The sequence below is a fragment of the Macrotis lagotis genome, chromosome X (genome assembly GCF_037893015.1).
Source record: "Macrotis lagotis isolate mMagLag1 chromosome X, bilby.v1.9.chrom.fasta, whole genome shotgun sequence".
NCBI lineage: Eukaryota > Metazoa > Chordata > Mammalia > Peramelemorphia > Peramelidae > Macrotis > Macrotis lagotis.
This window is the reverse complement of record NC_133666.1, coordinates 449664018-449680778: the sequence shown is the minus strand read 5'-3', so window position 1 is coordinate 449680778 and position 16761 is coordinate 449664018. Positions and strand designations below refer to the sequence as shown.

The window sequence follows — 16761 nt, the reverse complement described above, 5'->3', positions numbered from 1 at the left end:
TACCTTTTCTCAGAAATGCTGAGAGAACTCTGAAGGACTTACGATAAAGACTGATGATAAAGTCTGATGGTGTGTGAATACAGATTAAAGTATATGTTGTTTTTTACTTTATTTTTCTTGGGGTTTCTCTTTTTTGTGAGGGAGGAGCTATGTTTACTTTTACAACAGAACTACTGTAGTAATGTATTTCATAACTACAGATTTTTAACCTATATCAAATAATTTGCTTTCTCAATATGGGGAAGTGGGGTGGGAGAAAGGGAGAAAATTCAGAATTCAAAGTTTTAAAACTGAATGTTAGGAGCAGCTAGTGGGGCAGTGGATAGAGCACCAGCCTTAGAATCAGGAGTTCCTGAGTTGAAATCCAGCAGCAGACACTTAATAATCACCTAGCTGTGTGGCCTTGGGCAAGCCACTTAAATTTACCTTGCAAAAACCTAAAAAAAAAAAAAAAAAAAAACCTAAAAAAAAACCTGAATGTTGAAACTTGTTTTTGCATATAACTGGGAAAAATAAAATAAAAAGCATTGAGTAGAAATTGCTAAGATACATTTTGACTTGGTACATATACGTGCGTGTACACACACACACACACACACACACACACACACACACACACACACAAAAATCGACTGAACTGGGAATTAAGAAAGAGGAGAATGAGCTTGATTACTTAAAAAACTGAAAAGCAATTCTGAGTAGAATATGCTTCTCAAAGTATAAAATAATGACCTGTCTTTAAATAAGCAAAAAAAAAAATAGGTAATATGTTTTAAGGTTTGAAAAGAATTTTAAAAGATTATCTCATTTGATTCTCACAAGTGCATGGTGAGGAAAGCACAATAACTTCTCCTCAATCAAATCTCATAGGCTCTAGCAATAGAAAGGTTTCATCATCTATACCAGTCCTGTCTTGTTATAAATGAGGCCAAGGTACTAAATGACTTGCCAAGATCCCATGGGTAATAAAGAATACAGTTAGTATTTGGACCCAAATTCCCTAAGAGAAAAGCCAGTGCTTTTTTCACTAATCACATTGCCTTCAACTCCTATAGTTATGCAGAGCATTTCCAAATCTCTATCTCTAGTGCTGATCTTTCCACTGAACTCTAGATCCACATCTTCAACTCTTGAGAAGACATTTTCATCTGTACCACTAATTCACAAGAAAACCTACCTGACATTAATGAAATAAGTCTCTGTCTGGCTTCATTTGATGCCCTTGGTGTGCGAATTCGGTCAATCCACTGATATTCAGGGTCTTCATTCACCACCAATTCTTCTACAAATCCATGAATTATTACAGCTCGATAACACTTTGGAATAGATGTTGCTATTAAAAAAATTGATATATCTATATGTATAACAAATGAAATTAATATACTAAATATGAGATATTCTGCTGTCCTTAAAAGTAAAGAATATCACTTTAATTATGGTTTATAATGAAGTAATTAATATAATTACTTTTACACAAAAGATATAATCAGTCATAAAAATACTCCTTATTTTCTTTCAGAAGGTTTTGATCCTCACTTTTTCTTTTTTTAGTCCTGGTCTGTTATTTCTTTTTTTTACAAAGGATTCTCAGTTTGGAGATTTCCTCAACCAATTTAGATTAATATCACTTGTATTTAACTTAGTTAACCCTAGGAGGATTTCCTGAGGCACTGACCTAACAACTGAACACTAGACAGCTAACACATGTCAAAGACATGTGAACTGAGTGTTCTTGATTCCAAGGTCAACTTTCTATCCACTATTCCATGGTGTCTCAACCTTTCTTACAAACACATTAAAGAAAGGTCTATAATTGTGGTTTAAGAACTGCTATAGATAACATTAATATAAAATGAAATCTAAATAAAATTCAGAATATAAATCAGGTACCTAAAAGTAGAAAGCAAATGTAAAACTAATCACTAAGCAAAAAAAGGAATATTCATTTAAAACTTTTTTTAAAAGTTACTCCAAACATGACTATATCAGTCTTTAAAAATCATGTCATTTGCATTCTATATCTGAAAGTACCAACACAACAAACCTTAATGTCTACTGGCAATAGTGAATTCCTAAAATCTCTAGCAAACAAAAATTATAGATTTAATACTTGGAATACAAAATGATATGCTTTTTACCACAGAATAGAGAACAGAGATAGAACTATGAAACAAGTAAATGGCATATTCCTCTGTGCCTCATATAACAGTAAAATATTATTGAATTTTTCAGGCCTAAATATATAAACTTACAAAAACTAATTATTGTTTGAATGAAAGCTTTTGACCCCAGAAAAAATTTTATAAAGACTTATTTTCCACAATAATTTCTTGACAAGTACACATTTTATTTAGATCTTAAAAGATAAAGATATTCATTTTTCCACATTTATAGAAATCTATTTTTCCATATTAAGAGCAAGTCAATTCCATTTGAAATTATTTACTTACTGCAGAAGAATTTTACTCCACATGATGACTGCCTAAAACGGTTTAAATCATTAAAGAGGTCTACTTTTACTACAACATTGATCTCTCCACGGATACCTGTGAAATAAAAAGGGAAAAGCAACAAATCATTCTAGGAAAAATAATGCTTTTCTTAAACCTATCAAGTAAATTAAACTTTTTATAAAATAATATAAAACAGAGGCACCTTAGCAAAACTGAAAGAGTGCTGGACTTTGAGTATGCAAGGTCTAAATTGAAATCCTCCCTCTGATACTTATAGTATACTTGACTGACCATGGGCAAAATATTTAGTTTCTCTGAACTTTAGATACTCTCTAAGATTAGTCTTCATATCCATGAAATTAAAGGTTACTGGCATACTGATGTTTCCTGTTGGAAAAAAATTCCCCAAAATATTCCTTTATCTTTCCTCTTCCCTCTTTAATATGGCTTTGGTCCCTTGTTAGATTTAGATCTTCTGACCACATTTCATTTTAACTGTACCACTACTCTAGAATCACTTGTCTATTTTACCTCCACCGCTCCTGACTGATTAAAAGCCTTAGTAACCCTAGGATTCCACATCCTCTGTTCTTCATCCCAGTATACCATGTACTGTTAAAGAAAGGAGTCAAGCATAATGATGATTGCATCTATAAACACACTGAGCCTGGACTGCTACTTGATCATTCTTTATCTCTCATAAATTTCCTGTCACATTTCCCCACACCACCTATCATATTCTCGTCTTCAAGCCTTCAGAATTCAACCCCATCATCTCAGATGACTGTGATTTCACTAAAACACAAAACTGAACTCTCACTTCTTCTATATAACAAAATTTTTTATTTACAATTGTTTCCTTCTCTGTCCCACCAATCTCAGAAGATGAAGAACTTTTTGGGGTTTTTTCATACTATACACACCTCCGTTTATTCTATCCATCAGCCAAACAAATGTTTTTCAACCTAGGGCATGCCAAATACTTTCCCAATGAGATATAATATATACAAACTAATTGCAAACTCTGGCACTGTGTGCCTTCTGTAACTAATGATATTACTATTATCTCATTCGTCTCATCTTTTTTTGATACAATTTAGATTAAAATTGGCCTAAGGACAAGTCACTGGTTATTTTTTTTAATTTATGTTCTACACATGGTTACACAAATGGATAAAATGAACAAGATCATGAAGCTATAGGGTCATTCTGTGAAGACTCTTTGAAATCATCTTTGGGACAACTCCAATAGAAGAAAGATGATGATGATAATAATATGTAATCCTGTTCTGTTCCTATATGGTTTTAATTTATCTATTTTGATAGATCTTCATTCTAGGAAGTTTAGATATTCAACAAAGGAACATTTATTTAAAACTATCTTTAATTTTTATGGACCAATGTTTTGTTTGGATAGGACTATTTACATATTATAGTCACTTCTATCTATAATGATGCTTTGCTTCTAGTACAGTTTTATTTGTTGAACTCTAAAGGATTGGGAAGTGGGGAAGTATGCATTTGTAATATACATGGACTTGTCATCTATATTTTACAAAATATGGCAAATGCTTCAGGTATATCATTCTAGCCACTTGATCATATCTTTTAAAATAACCATAATTACCAAAATGGGAGAGACATGTTTCCACTTCACTGTATAAACTGCACTGATTAATAAATTAAGGTAATTGAACATAAGCTTTCTATTGTTTGTAGTGGCAATGATTTTAATAGCTTTAATAGAGAAGTTTTAATAGATTCCTCCATTTTTATTCATGAATCTGCATAACTCTGATATTTGTTCCATGCTTTTTTGTTAACAACGTGTTCATTAAGTTTATGTGGATGTACCCCATGGAGAAATTTTTTTATTCCACTTCCTACATAGCTATTTCAAACACTTCATCTGGAAATAAACTACCCTGGGATTAAATTTGGAATTAAATCTGGTAGTATTTACTTCAGTTTGAAGGTCTGTTTGTTTCCACGTAAACTAGTTATCATGTGCTCTGAAAATATCTACCAATTCTTTTACTCCTTTTTTGACTATTAATATTCATCTTTTTATGGTTACCTTAGCTGTGTGTTTTACTAACACTGTATGGGCTGCTTTTGTTTTGAAACCTAGGTTTATTGTTACCCACTTCATATTACCAAAAGATCAATGGTCATTAAGACTGAATTTCATTCTGCATTTTCTTGCTGTTGTTTATATAATTGAGCAATAATATGTTTACATTATCTACAGGGCAGAGCAGAAGTAGTAAGATTCTGATGTAATCTTTCCATGTATTTCTGCATATCTTTATGATATTTTTTAAGCTCCTTCCACCAAGGAGACATTTGAGACCTTTATGAGAATTCCTAAATAGTTCCATCATTCCTCCTTTGGTACCTTCTATAACGGTAGCTGTAGCAAATACTGTAGATTGTGTGTCCCAAAAAGTTTTATGTCACACATCTATAGGGGGACAAATTAGTTATTTTCATGTGAAAGAATCAGATCTCAAACTCGGATTACTGGTTCCATGTCTCAAACTTCATAGATGATCTTCTTGATATTTCAAATAATCCTTCAACAGTTTGAGTACTTCTTCCAACACAAACCACAAAACCTTTCAGTAGACTCAACCTTCACCCTCAGTAGATAATAACTCAGGAGTTATTATGCCCCCCAAAAAAAAATGCAGGTGAGCTTTTTGGTGAAAAGAATCTCCAAACAGCTTAGCTAGTTAGTTCTCTTTCAATAAACACAGCAGCTCACAATAACCACACCGGACAGAACTGCAGAGGAAGGAGTCTCGTTCTGCAACAGAGAACAGTTTTGAGCCCCACTGCTGATGTTTATGATGACCAGTGTAATCTGGAACAAATCATTTAACCTCTCTGGTACTCACTTTTTTTTATGAAATGAAGGGAAAAACTAGATGAAATGATCCCAGTTCTAATTCTAAATTAATTTAGAAGCTTTACAGACAGAGACTTCAAGAACCCAAGGTCCCACTAACAGGGCAGAGCCAAGATGATGGTACAAAGCTCAGAAGCTCCTGGAGCATTTCCCTAACCAACTTTAAATGAAACCTGTAAACAGACCCTAAAATTACAGATCCCACAAAAACAAGAGTGAAACAAGTTCTCCACTCAAGACACCTTGGAGGAACTTCAATAAAGGTCTGTCTCACATGCATAAAAGGGAAAGCACAGCCCAGTGAAGGGAAAGAGCAGGAAAGTTGGTGGAGGCTCTTACCCACAGGGCAGCTCAGATCTGGGCTCAGCAGGCCGAGGGTCCCAAGTCCAGCTAGGAAGCCTAAGTCTGAGCACTGGGAATGCTGGTGTAAAAGGCAGACCTGGGCTGGGCTACCCTAAGGTAGGGAACTAGCACCTGAAACACCACAGGCAACCACAGGCAAGCAATAAACCAGGGACCAGGGACCAGTCTCTGCATAAAAAGCTTGGAACTTCATCCCCTGTGCCCTAGGAGCAGAGATCAACTATCAAAATGAGCAAAAAGTACTCACCATAGAAAACTACTATTCTGAAAGGAACAATAGAAACACCATTTCAGAAGAGGTAAGCAGTGACAAAATACCTATATGTTTGAAATCTCAAAGGGATTTATAAATTAGTCTCAAATCCAAAAAGATCTCTTGGAAGAGTTCAAAAAGGATTTCCAAAATCAAAAAAGAGATGAAGAGTAAAACTGAGAAAAGAAATGAGAGTCATGCAAGAGAATTATGAAAAATAGACTGGAAAGAAATAATAACCTTTAAAAGTAAAATTGGTCAAATGGAAATGAAATGCAACTCATCTAAAAGTAAAATTGACCAACTAGAAAAGAAATATAACTCACATATAAGTAAAATTAACCAAATGGAAAAGGAAACACAAAAAAGTTAATTGAAGAAAATAAAACCCCCAAAATTAGAATTGGACAAATGGAAATTATTAACTATATGGACCACAGGATTACATCAAACAAAACCAAAAGGCTGAAAAAAATAGAATAAAATATAAAATATCTCTTAGGAAAAATGACCAAACTGGAAAATAGATCCAGACAAAATTACTGGTCTACCTGAAAGCCACACTCAGAAAAACAGCCTATGCTAGGATGCCTATTATCCAAGATAGGGTTCTACAAATGTAATAAAGATTACTTAAAGTTAGACTAAAATTAAGATTTTATTTTACTGTGCCTCACACATAACTTGATAACTACTAAGTATATCATACTACAGTGAAAAAATTCTGACCTTTGATCATTTAAAAGGCAAATAAGTTAAGGTCATTTGATTTTTCTAGGACTAATTTTCCTTAAGTATAAAATAAGGGTAATACTTACCCTACCTACTTTGCACAGTTGTTAAATGTTAAATGCGGTAAAGTATGCTATGTACTTTGCAATAATATAGAAATGCATATTACAGTTATAGTATAATATATTATAATTACATTATTGCAATTTCCAAACAAGGGCCATCAAATACCAAAGTTGCCCAAAAAACTACTTAATTTCCTCTCAGCTGTAGTCACTCTCCTTTAATTAGAAGAATTTCAAAATCAACTTTGTCAACTATTAACATTTTCTTTAATTTCTACATTTCAAAATAGCTTTTGGGGGCGGCTAAGTGGCACGGTGGATAGAGCACCGGCCCTGGAGTCAGGAGTACCTGAGTTCAAATCTGGCCTCAGACACTTAATAATTACCTAGCTGTGTGACCTTGGGCAAGCCACTTAACCCCATTGCCCTGCAAAAACTAAAAACAAGAACAAAAAACAAAAATCAAAATATCTTTTGACCTTTTTTCCATATTTCAATGTGTTCTTAGTAGATGAATGAAAATTTTTATAAGTAAATTATTCTAACCATTATTCCAATAATGCTCATCAGAAAAAAATCTCACGATAGTTTTTTCCCCACTTCAGTTATCCTTTCTACATTGTGGGGATAAGGGTCAAGGCATCCCCATAATCTGAAAAATCCACCTAAAATTTTTTGGCCTTCCTTCCATACCAGAGAAGAGGTCTGAATTATTATAGAATTAAAGTTAAAACATGCTGGTCTATACATGTATTTTCTATATTTCTGAATTCCTAAAATTTTTCATTACTGTCTTGTTGGCCTTTGTGTGTCATATGCAGTTTCTGTAAAACCCCCAAAATTCCCATTTAATTTCTTATGCCAACATGTGATATATCAAAACCATGATGGAGAAAGTCACAATGTGAAAAGGATAACTGTATATTTCTTTAAGCAATGAAGACTGGGTGGTGCCCAAGTGAAGAATCAGTAGCAAATTCAAGAATTTGTCTATTTGCCTATAAAACATGATGAATGTGTTTTGGTCTCCACATGTTTATTCACATCTGGTTTTACTGTATATTTGCATATGATGACAGCAGCAATCAAATCATAAAATGTCTTTTTTGTTTTTTAGGTTTTTGCAAGGCAAATAAGGTTAAGTGGCTTGCCCAAGGCCACACAGCTAGGTAATTATTAAGTGTCTGAGGCCAGATTTGAACTCAGGTACTCCTGACTCCAGGGTCGGTGTTCTATCCACCACGCCACCTAGCCACCCCCATAAAATATCTCTTCAACAAAAGATCAGAACTAAAACTAATGAAATTTTACACTGCTCTTCCCTTTTTTATGGTTCTATCTTTATCCATAATTTAGACATCTATTTTAATAATTCAGTGTTGAATTGAGAAATACTACAAAAGTCTTTTTAAAAACTGACTTGACAAATAAAAAAAATAACTACTTTATACCTAACTGTGTGGCCTAGGGCAAGCCACTCAACCCCATTTGCCTTGCAAAAACCTAAAAAAAAGAAAATAACTACTTTAGAACCATGATAGAACCCTTCTAAATTTTTCCCCAAGACTCTTTACATTGAAAGAAAGATAAAAAAAAGTTTCTTTATATAAAAATAAACTGCAAAAATTTTGAATTATAGAACAAAGTAAAGAACACTTCCAATTTTTAAGCAAATAATACACAGCAGTTAAAACAGTAAAAATTAAAAGTTCCGACTTTTAGTCCCCCCCCCCCATCTCTCCCTATTCTCTGGGTCTATGGCTTCCTTCTCTCTTTTTGCAATATTAACCTACAGTTATTCTCATTCAGCAAAGCACCATCCTTCACTTCTTAATCCCCTGTCCACTTCTCTATCAGACAATCCTGATAATCCTAAATTCATGTTAAAGTCACACAATCAAATAGATTGGATTATCTAACCTCAATTGGATCCTCAATGCTACATGACATTCCTTACATTCATCTCAAATTGATTCGCTGTCAGATGCCCTCAAGTTGCTGTTTCAAACCCTCCAATCCCTGTAAAACCTTTTTTTCTCTTCAATTTTTCTGTTTTAACCATAAGATTCCCTGCTCCCTACAATTATTCTTAGGTATCCCTTGCCTGAAAAAAAAAAAAAACTTCACTTAACCATATCATTACCTATGCCTTTAATCTATTCTCCTATGCCTTTCCTGTCATTCTACTACTTAACACACACACAAAAAAAAATCTTCTAAATAATTTCTGAGAGAAGTAAATAGCAAATCGCCATAACTCTCCCATATTCACCTCCAAACAACCATAAAAAAGCAACCCAAAACAAATCCGCAGGATGAAACAATCTTTTAGCAAAATTTAACTCGGAAGATTGGCAAGAAAGGTCTCACTCAGGTAAAAGGGGAGCACAGTCTAGGACAGAAAGCATTTCAACAAACATTCCAGTAGTAAGCTCCACCTCAAGCAAATCAGTAAGAGATCCTGAGTCTCAGTGTGGTGAAATAGGCAACACCAGGATAGATCCCCAATATACTTCAGCATAGCCAGGGGAACAGGTAAACTCCAGACCCAAAAACCTTTGAATAGTCTTGGGGAAATGAAGAAATTTCCTTCTAACCTCAGCATATGCCAGTCACCAGCATCAGGTCCCTGGTTTTTTGTTTGTTTGTTTTTTTAGGTTTTTGCAAGGCAAATGGGGTAAAGTGGCTTGCCCAAGGCCACACAGTTAGGTAATTATTAAGTGTCTGAGACCAGATTTAAACCCAGGTACTCCTGACTCCAAGGCCGGTGCTTTATCCACTATGCCACCTAGCTGCCCCTAGGTCCCTGGTTCTTGAAGAGGACCATAACATCAAGAAGGTGATGTCATGACTTGGCAAGAGGAGAGGAAAGAGAAAGGGAGGGAGAGGGAGGGGGAAGGGACAAAGTTCACTGGGTACAGAAGGGAGGGAGAGATAGAACAGTATAAATTATTTTACATGAAGAGGCTCAAAAAACTTACTACAGTGAAAGGAAAGAGAGAAGGGTAGGCAATGGGCATCACTTGAACCTTACTCTCATCAGGACTGACTCAAAGTTAGAATGTATATAATTAGTTGAATAAAGTAATCTATCTTACCTAAAAGGAAAGCAAGAGGGAAAGAAATTCAGTAAATACTGGGGGAAAGGGACTGACAGAAGAGAGAGAGAGAGAGAGAAAGAGAGAGAGAGAGCAGATAGTGGGAGGTGGTAGACAAAAGCAAAACACTGGAGGAGGAAAAGTGTGAAAGGAAATTGGAAAACAGAAAGAAAAATAGAATGGTGGAATATATACAGATGGTAATCACAACTGAATTTGAATGGGATGAACTGTCCCATAAAACAAAAGCAGATAGCAGAGTGCATCAAAAACTAGAATCCTACAATATGATGTTTACAAAACAACACACATGAAACAGAAACACATAAAGGGAAGGGTCTGCAACTGATTCTATTATGCTTCAACTGAAGTATAAAAAAAGGGTAGGGGAGGCTAGGTGGCGCAGTGGATAGAGCACCAGCCCTGGAGTCAGGACTACCTGACTGCAAATCAGGCCTCAAACACTAAATAATTACCTAGCTGTGTGGCCTTGAGCAAGCCACTTAACCCCAGTCTTGCAAAAACCTAAAAAAAAAAAAAAAAAAAAAAAAAAGTGGCCCTGATTTCAGACAAAGCAAAAACAAAATAGATCCAATTAAAAGTGATCAGAAACACCTTGCTAAAAAAGTACCCATAAAATAGGCAATGAAATAATATCAATACTAAACATATACCAAGTGGCATATCATCCAGTTTCTTAAAGGAAAAATTAGATGAGCTACAGGCAGGAAAACTAAAAAAAAGGGTACAAACTACATAGAGTACAACATCTTACATCATCTATCAAGGTGAAAATGCATACATGATTTAGACAAACAGAGTTATACCATATAAGCAAATCAGAATAACAAGAAATAAACTGCCTGTCATATCTATGGAAAAGGGAAAAATTCATGACCAATTAAGAGACAGAGTATTATAACATTTAAATAGATAATTTTGATTATATCAAATTAAAAAGTTTTAGCCACAAACAAACCAAAGTAACCAAGATTAGAAGGAAAGTAGAAATCTGGGAAACAATTTTTTTTATAGCAAGGTTCTCCAATAAAGGCCTCATTTCTCAAAACATATAAAGAAATAAGTCAAATCTGTAAGAAGACAAGCTATCCCCTAACTGCTAAATGATCAAAGAAAAGGAAGGCAGTTTTCAGATGAAAAAAAAAAAAAAATCAAAGCTATCTGTATGAATAAGTGCTCTAAATCACTTATGGTTAGAAAAATGCAAATTAAAATAACTCTGAGAGACCATCACATACCTACCAGATAGAGTAAAATGACAAAAAAGGAAAATGATAAATATGAGAGACAATGTAGAAAAATTAGGACACTAATACACTTTTGGAGCATTATCCTGGAGAGCAATTTGGGACTATGACCAAAGGGAAAACTGTGCATACCCTTTGATCCAGCAGTACTACGACTAGGTCTATATCCCAAAGAGATCACAAAAAAAAAAAAGAGAAAGGACCCACATACGCAAAAATATTTTTAACAGCCTTTTTTTTTTGTGGTTGCACAGTTAGGAATTGTCTTTCTTTTTTACTGTATTTGTAATTCTAGAAGTTAGCACAGTGCCTTTTATAAAGGCATAAAGAACTTAATAAATACTTGTGGATTGAATTATCACAGAAAATTAGGATGATAATAGCATTAGCCCAAAGGATTATGGTGAAACTGAAATAACATACTAGTATAGTAATTTGCAAATCTTAAAATATTATATAAATGTGAATTCATTATCTCCAACACTCAAAAAGAATGTGTCTCCACCAAAACTCTGCCGTAAAATGACTTTTCTTTTGATATTCTCTCTTTAGGTGATCTAATCTGATCCCATGGATTCAATTATTACATATATGCAGCTAGATGGAGCAGTAGATAAAGCACTGGACTTGGACTCAGGAGGATGGGAGTTCAAATGCAGCCTCAGGCATGTGATAACCACTAGCTGTGTGACCTTGGGCAAGTCACTTAACTTTTCTGTCTCACATCTAGGACCATCTCCAGTCATCCTGATTCATTTCTGGCCACTAGACCCAGATAGTTCTGGAGGAGAAAGTAAGATTGGTGACTTAGCACCCCCCCACTCAAACCAAATTCATGTGCTTGTCATGGCATCAACTCCCTGATGTTATGGTCTCCTTCAAGAATGAAGGACAAGGGGCTAGCTAGGTGGTGCAGTGGATAGAGCACCAGCCCAGAAGTCAGGAGGACTAGAGTTCAAATTTGACCTCAGACACTTAATAATTACCTAGCTGTGTGAACTTTAGCAAATCACTTAACCCCATTGCTTTGCAAAAAGAAAAAAAGAATAAAGGACAATCAGCAGCAGCAGCAGCAGCAGCAGCAGCAGCAGCAGCAGCAGCAGCAACATCATATGCAGATGACTCCCTCATTTATATACAAGGAATACATAATACATATTTTATGTATAGAATGAAATATATGCTATTATCATCCTAATTTTCTGTGGTAATTCAATCCACATACAGCAAATCCAAAACTGAATTCATCACTTCAATCTAACAAATATTTATTAAATCTTACCATGTGCAAATACATTGCTAGAATCTAAGAATATAAAAATAAAAACTAAACAGTTTCTGCCCTTGAGTAACTTACATTGAAATGAAGGGATAACACAAATACACAGTTAAGTAAACAAAAGGTAATTTGGAAAGGAGAGAAAATTAACACAGGAGCAATCAGAAAGGTTCAGTGCAAGAGGTGGCATCTAAGTGGTGCCTTAAAGTAATTTAAAGATTCTGAGAAGCAGAGGCGGCTAGGTGGCACAGTGGATAGAGCACCGGCCCTGGAGTCAGGAGTACCTGAGTTCAAATCTGGCCTCAAACACATAATAATTACCTAGCTGTGTGGTCTAGGGCAAGCCACTTAACCCCATTGCCTTGCAAAAACTAAAAAGAAGCAAAAAATGAAGAAAGAGAAGTTTCCAAGCATTAGAAAATAATTTGTAAAAATGAAGGAAGGCAGGAAATAAAATGCCAGCTTCATAAAAAAGACAGTTGCCCAGTTTGGCTACAACACAATAAGAGAATAATGTAAAACAAGTCTAGAAAGAAAGGATTGAACCTAGTTTATAGCTAGCTTTAAATGTAAGGAATGTCTCTGGTGGACTTATGATAAAGAAAGCAACTCAGGGCGGCTAGGTGGCGCAGTGGATAGAGCATTCAAATCTGGACTCAGACACTTAATAATTACCTAGCCCTGTGGCCTTGGGCAAGCCACTTAACCCCATTGCCTTGAAAAAAAAATCTAAAAAAAAAAAGCAACTCACCTTAGAGACAGAGCCAATGGAATCTGAACACAGACTGAAGTACATTTTTTTCCCCTCTCTCTCTATTATTGACATTTCTCATCTTCTGGGTGGGGGGGCGGGGGTGTTATGTCTACTCTTATAACACATTCAATTTACATCAATGTATAAAATGGAAACAATGTAAAGACTATCAGACAGCCTTGGGGGGGGGGGGAAGGGGGAGATTGTAAAATACAAAACCTTACAAAAAATGATAGGTACTTATTACTATTGTTATATAATTGGAAAACAAATAAAATGTAAAATTGCCCTCCAAAAAGGTAAGGAATATATATTTTGTCCAAGAAGCAATAGGGGGTCACTGAAGGCTTTTAAACAAGGGATTTACGATAGGAAAGGGGGCTTGTGCCTTAGGAAGATTATTTTGCCAGTTGTGAGGAAGATGGCCTAGATCCTATATCCATAAGATATAAAGGGAGAAGGAGATAGATGAATCAAAAATTACTCAAGGTTTTATTTCTTTCTGATTAGGAAGATTGTAACACATCAACAGAAAGGTGAGTTTATGAGGGGGAAAGATCAAATCCAATCTCCACACAACTGCCAAAACCTAAGAGACAGGTCCCAAACCTCATCAAAAAATCTCTAGGGGTTTCTTTTGCCTCTAATATAAAATAATTGTCTCTGAGCCATGAATTTAAGCCACTCCATAGTCTTACTTCAAATTGTCTTCCTATCCTTATTTTATAATCTCTTGTTTTCCCCACTTTTGCAAAGGCTATTCTCAATTTCTATAATTTTTTCATTCCTCATTTCAGAGTTCCTATCTTCCTTCAAAATTCAGCATAAATCACATAATATTTATATAGACATAGCTCTGATACCCACAACTAAAAGTAGTCTCTCTCCCTCCCCAAATAGGTAGTTAGGTGGCAAACTGAATAGAGTACCAGGCCTGAAATGAGGAAGACTCATCTTCCTGATTTCAAATCTTGCCTCAGATCCTACCTATGTGACCCTGAATAGGTCACTGAACTGTTTACACTGGTTTCTTCCTCTGTAAAATGAGTTGCAGTAGGAAATAGCAAACCATTCCAGTATCTTTGACTCCTAAATAGGGGCGGCTAGGTGGCATAATGGATAAAGAACTGGCCTTGGAGTCAGGAGTACCTGGGTTCAAATCCGGTCTCAGACACTTAAATAATTACCTAGCTGTGTGGCCTTGGGCAAGCCACTTAACCCCATTTGCCTTGCAAAAAAACATAAAAAAAAAAATCCTAAATGGGGTGACGAAGAGTCAGACACAACTGGAAACAATTCAACAATACCAAAGTAAATATTCCTGAAACTCTTTTGTAAATTGCTATCTTACTACCTCTCTTGTATTAAATTTATCTGCGTGCATTTCACTGATACTCCTAATCCTATGAGCCCCAACTAAGTGTGTAAATCCTTTGATGGCAATGACTCATCTCTGAAATGCCTCGAAGTATCCTAGCATTTAGCACAATGCCTTGATCATAGTAGGCACTTAAGAAATATTTGTTAAATATAAATAAATCACTTCCTTACCAGAATGTAAACACTGACCAGCAATCACATTTAAAATTGTCACATGTCTGCTAAAAGTTCTTTTTAAATAAATAACAAGATATTTTGAATAAAATAATCTACTGACATAATAAACTTTAAGAATATTAACCCTTACCATGTATGGTGTCATAAATTGGAAACCATCCTGAGATTACTGTAGCAGCCTCACTATACAGTAAAGGATCAATATCAATATACACTTTGCCAATAGCATCATTTGCACTGTAAGTATCATGGTCAAGTACTGTAATTTGTAGAGGCTCATCTTGTAAATCTTCATCATCCACCTAGAATTATATCCCAATATGAAACATCAAAAGTCTTCAGTTATAAAAAGTATAACTTTTTATATATATAACAAGAGGACATGACAGTTCTTAATGCAAAAAAGAAAAATTTTCTACTAAATTTCTAAAGGAATTGAGAATGGGATGTGATTACCCTAAATGGAAACTGAGAATGGGATATGATGGGAAATTGGATGTGATCACCATATAACATGAACAATGCATAAAATACTTCTCCATACATTCATGTTTAATTACTAATTACTAATCTAATCATAGCATTCTATAAAATATATCTGGTTCTATAAATATATGTAGCGTCTAAGCATCACATTCTATAAAATACATCTATAAAATATATCAAGTTGCAATAAACACTATATAAATTAGCTAAAGGGATCAAAAAGATTTATTTATAATTATCCAAAACTAGAAAATCAAAAGGCAAATTTAGTACATATATTAAAATTTTCCATACTTAAAATTATTGAGATAATTTTAAATATCTAAATTGAAAAGGCTCTTCACAGTCTAAAATAATCAAAAGCATGTTACTGTAGAAGTATGGAAATTAGGAAAATCTATTTAGCTTAGACAGAGTAGTAGAAAGAATACTGGCATTAGAGTCAAAAGAGAACATTGGTTTCAAAACCTACTTCCAGTAATTATAAGAATCTGTAAAATGGGGATAACAGAATCCCCCAATGTGTAACAAAATAAAATACATAAAACATTTTGTCAATTTTAAAGCACTAGGTGATTATCAGCTAATATTATTTTTATTACTATTTATTAGCCTTAGCAAAACAAGAGCATTTCTTGCACAGAATTTGAATTAAAAGGGATCTCAGAGGTAATCTTACCTACACTCCTCAGTATAGAAACAGAGCTATTACTTTGAAAAGCAACCTGTTTCTTTTTTGAACAACTCTTAAGTGTTGGTCCTTTTTGAGAAACAGAATGATGTAGTAGGAAGGTAGGATGGGTAAAGAAGATAGCTCCATAGTCCTGAGGTCAGAGAGACAGAGGTTCACTTCCTACCTGTAACCCATCCTGATTGTGTAACCTGAAACTGCGCAGTGCCCCAGACAACTCTCTAAGATCGTAGTTTACAGAACTGGTGCTAATCTACAACAAAAGCTATTTTCTTATCAGTAGCTCCACTCCTAATAAAATCACAGGTATAATGGAGGAAAAAAATCTACTCTTTCGGATTCAAATGTGCCCTCTCTGTAGCTTCTGCTCATGTATACTAATTCTGTTTTTTGAAACAACTTTATCATTATCAAAATTCTAGCAGTAGAAACTATAATTTATATAGTGCTTTCGAGTTTATAAGGTATTTCCTCACAACTATTCTGTAAGTTGCAAGTACAAATGTTAATTCTCCCCATTTTACAGATGAAGAAATTCAGACACAAGTTATTAAGTCACAAAGTATCAGAGCCAGAACTCAAATTCAGCTCTTTTGACTCCAAGTCCCATGCCCTTTCCCCCTATAGTATACTGGCTGCCAGTTTTATGCTTCCTTCATGTGTGAGATCCTTGCACTGTTTCAAATATTAAGTCTTCTATTCCCCAAAGAGAAATATCCACAGTTTTTTTCAACTATTCACTACTCTGATCACTCTCCTCTCAATTAACTATAACTTATCACTATCCCACTGTGACATCTTTTAAATAAGGTATTCCAAATGAAACACAACATACAGTGCACTCAATTTTT

General features: G+C 34.7%; 1 protein-coding gene across 1 annotated transcript in view; it reads right to left on the bottom strand.

The window, feature by feature from the left end:
* LOC141501401 (C2 domain-containing protein 5-like) overlaps positions 1-16761 on the bottom strand; it is a 119466-nt gene that overhangs the window by 92376 nt on the left and 10329 nt on the right. The window contains 3 exon segments of the mRNA XM_074205317.1: positions 1178-1333; positions 2451-2546; positions 14864-15035. Of these exon segments, the coding sequence (XP_074061418.1) occupies positions 1178-1333; positions 2451-2546; positions 14864-15035 (424 nt within the window).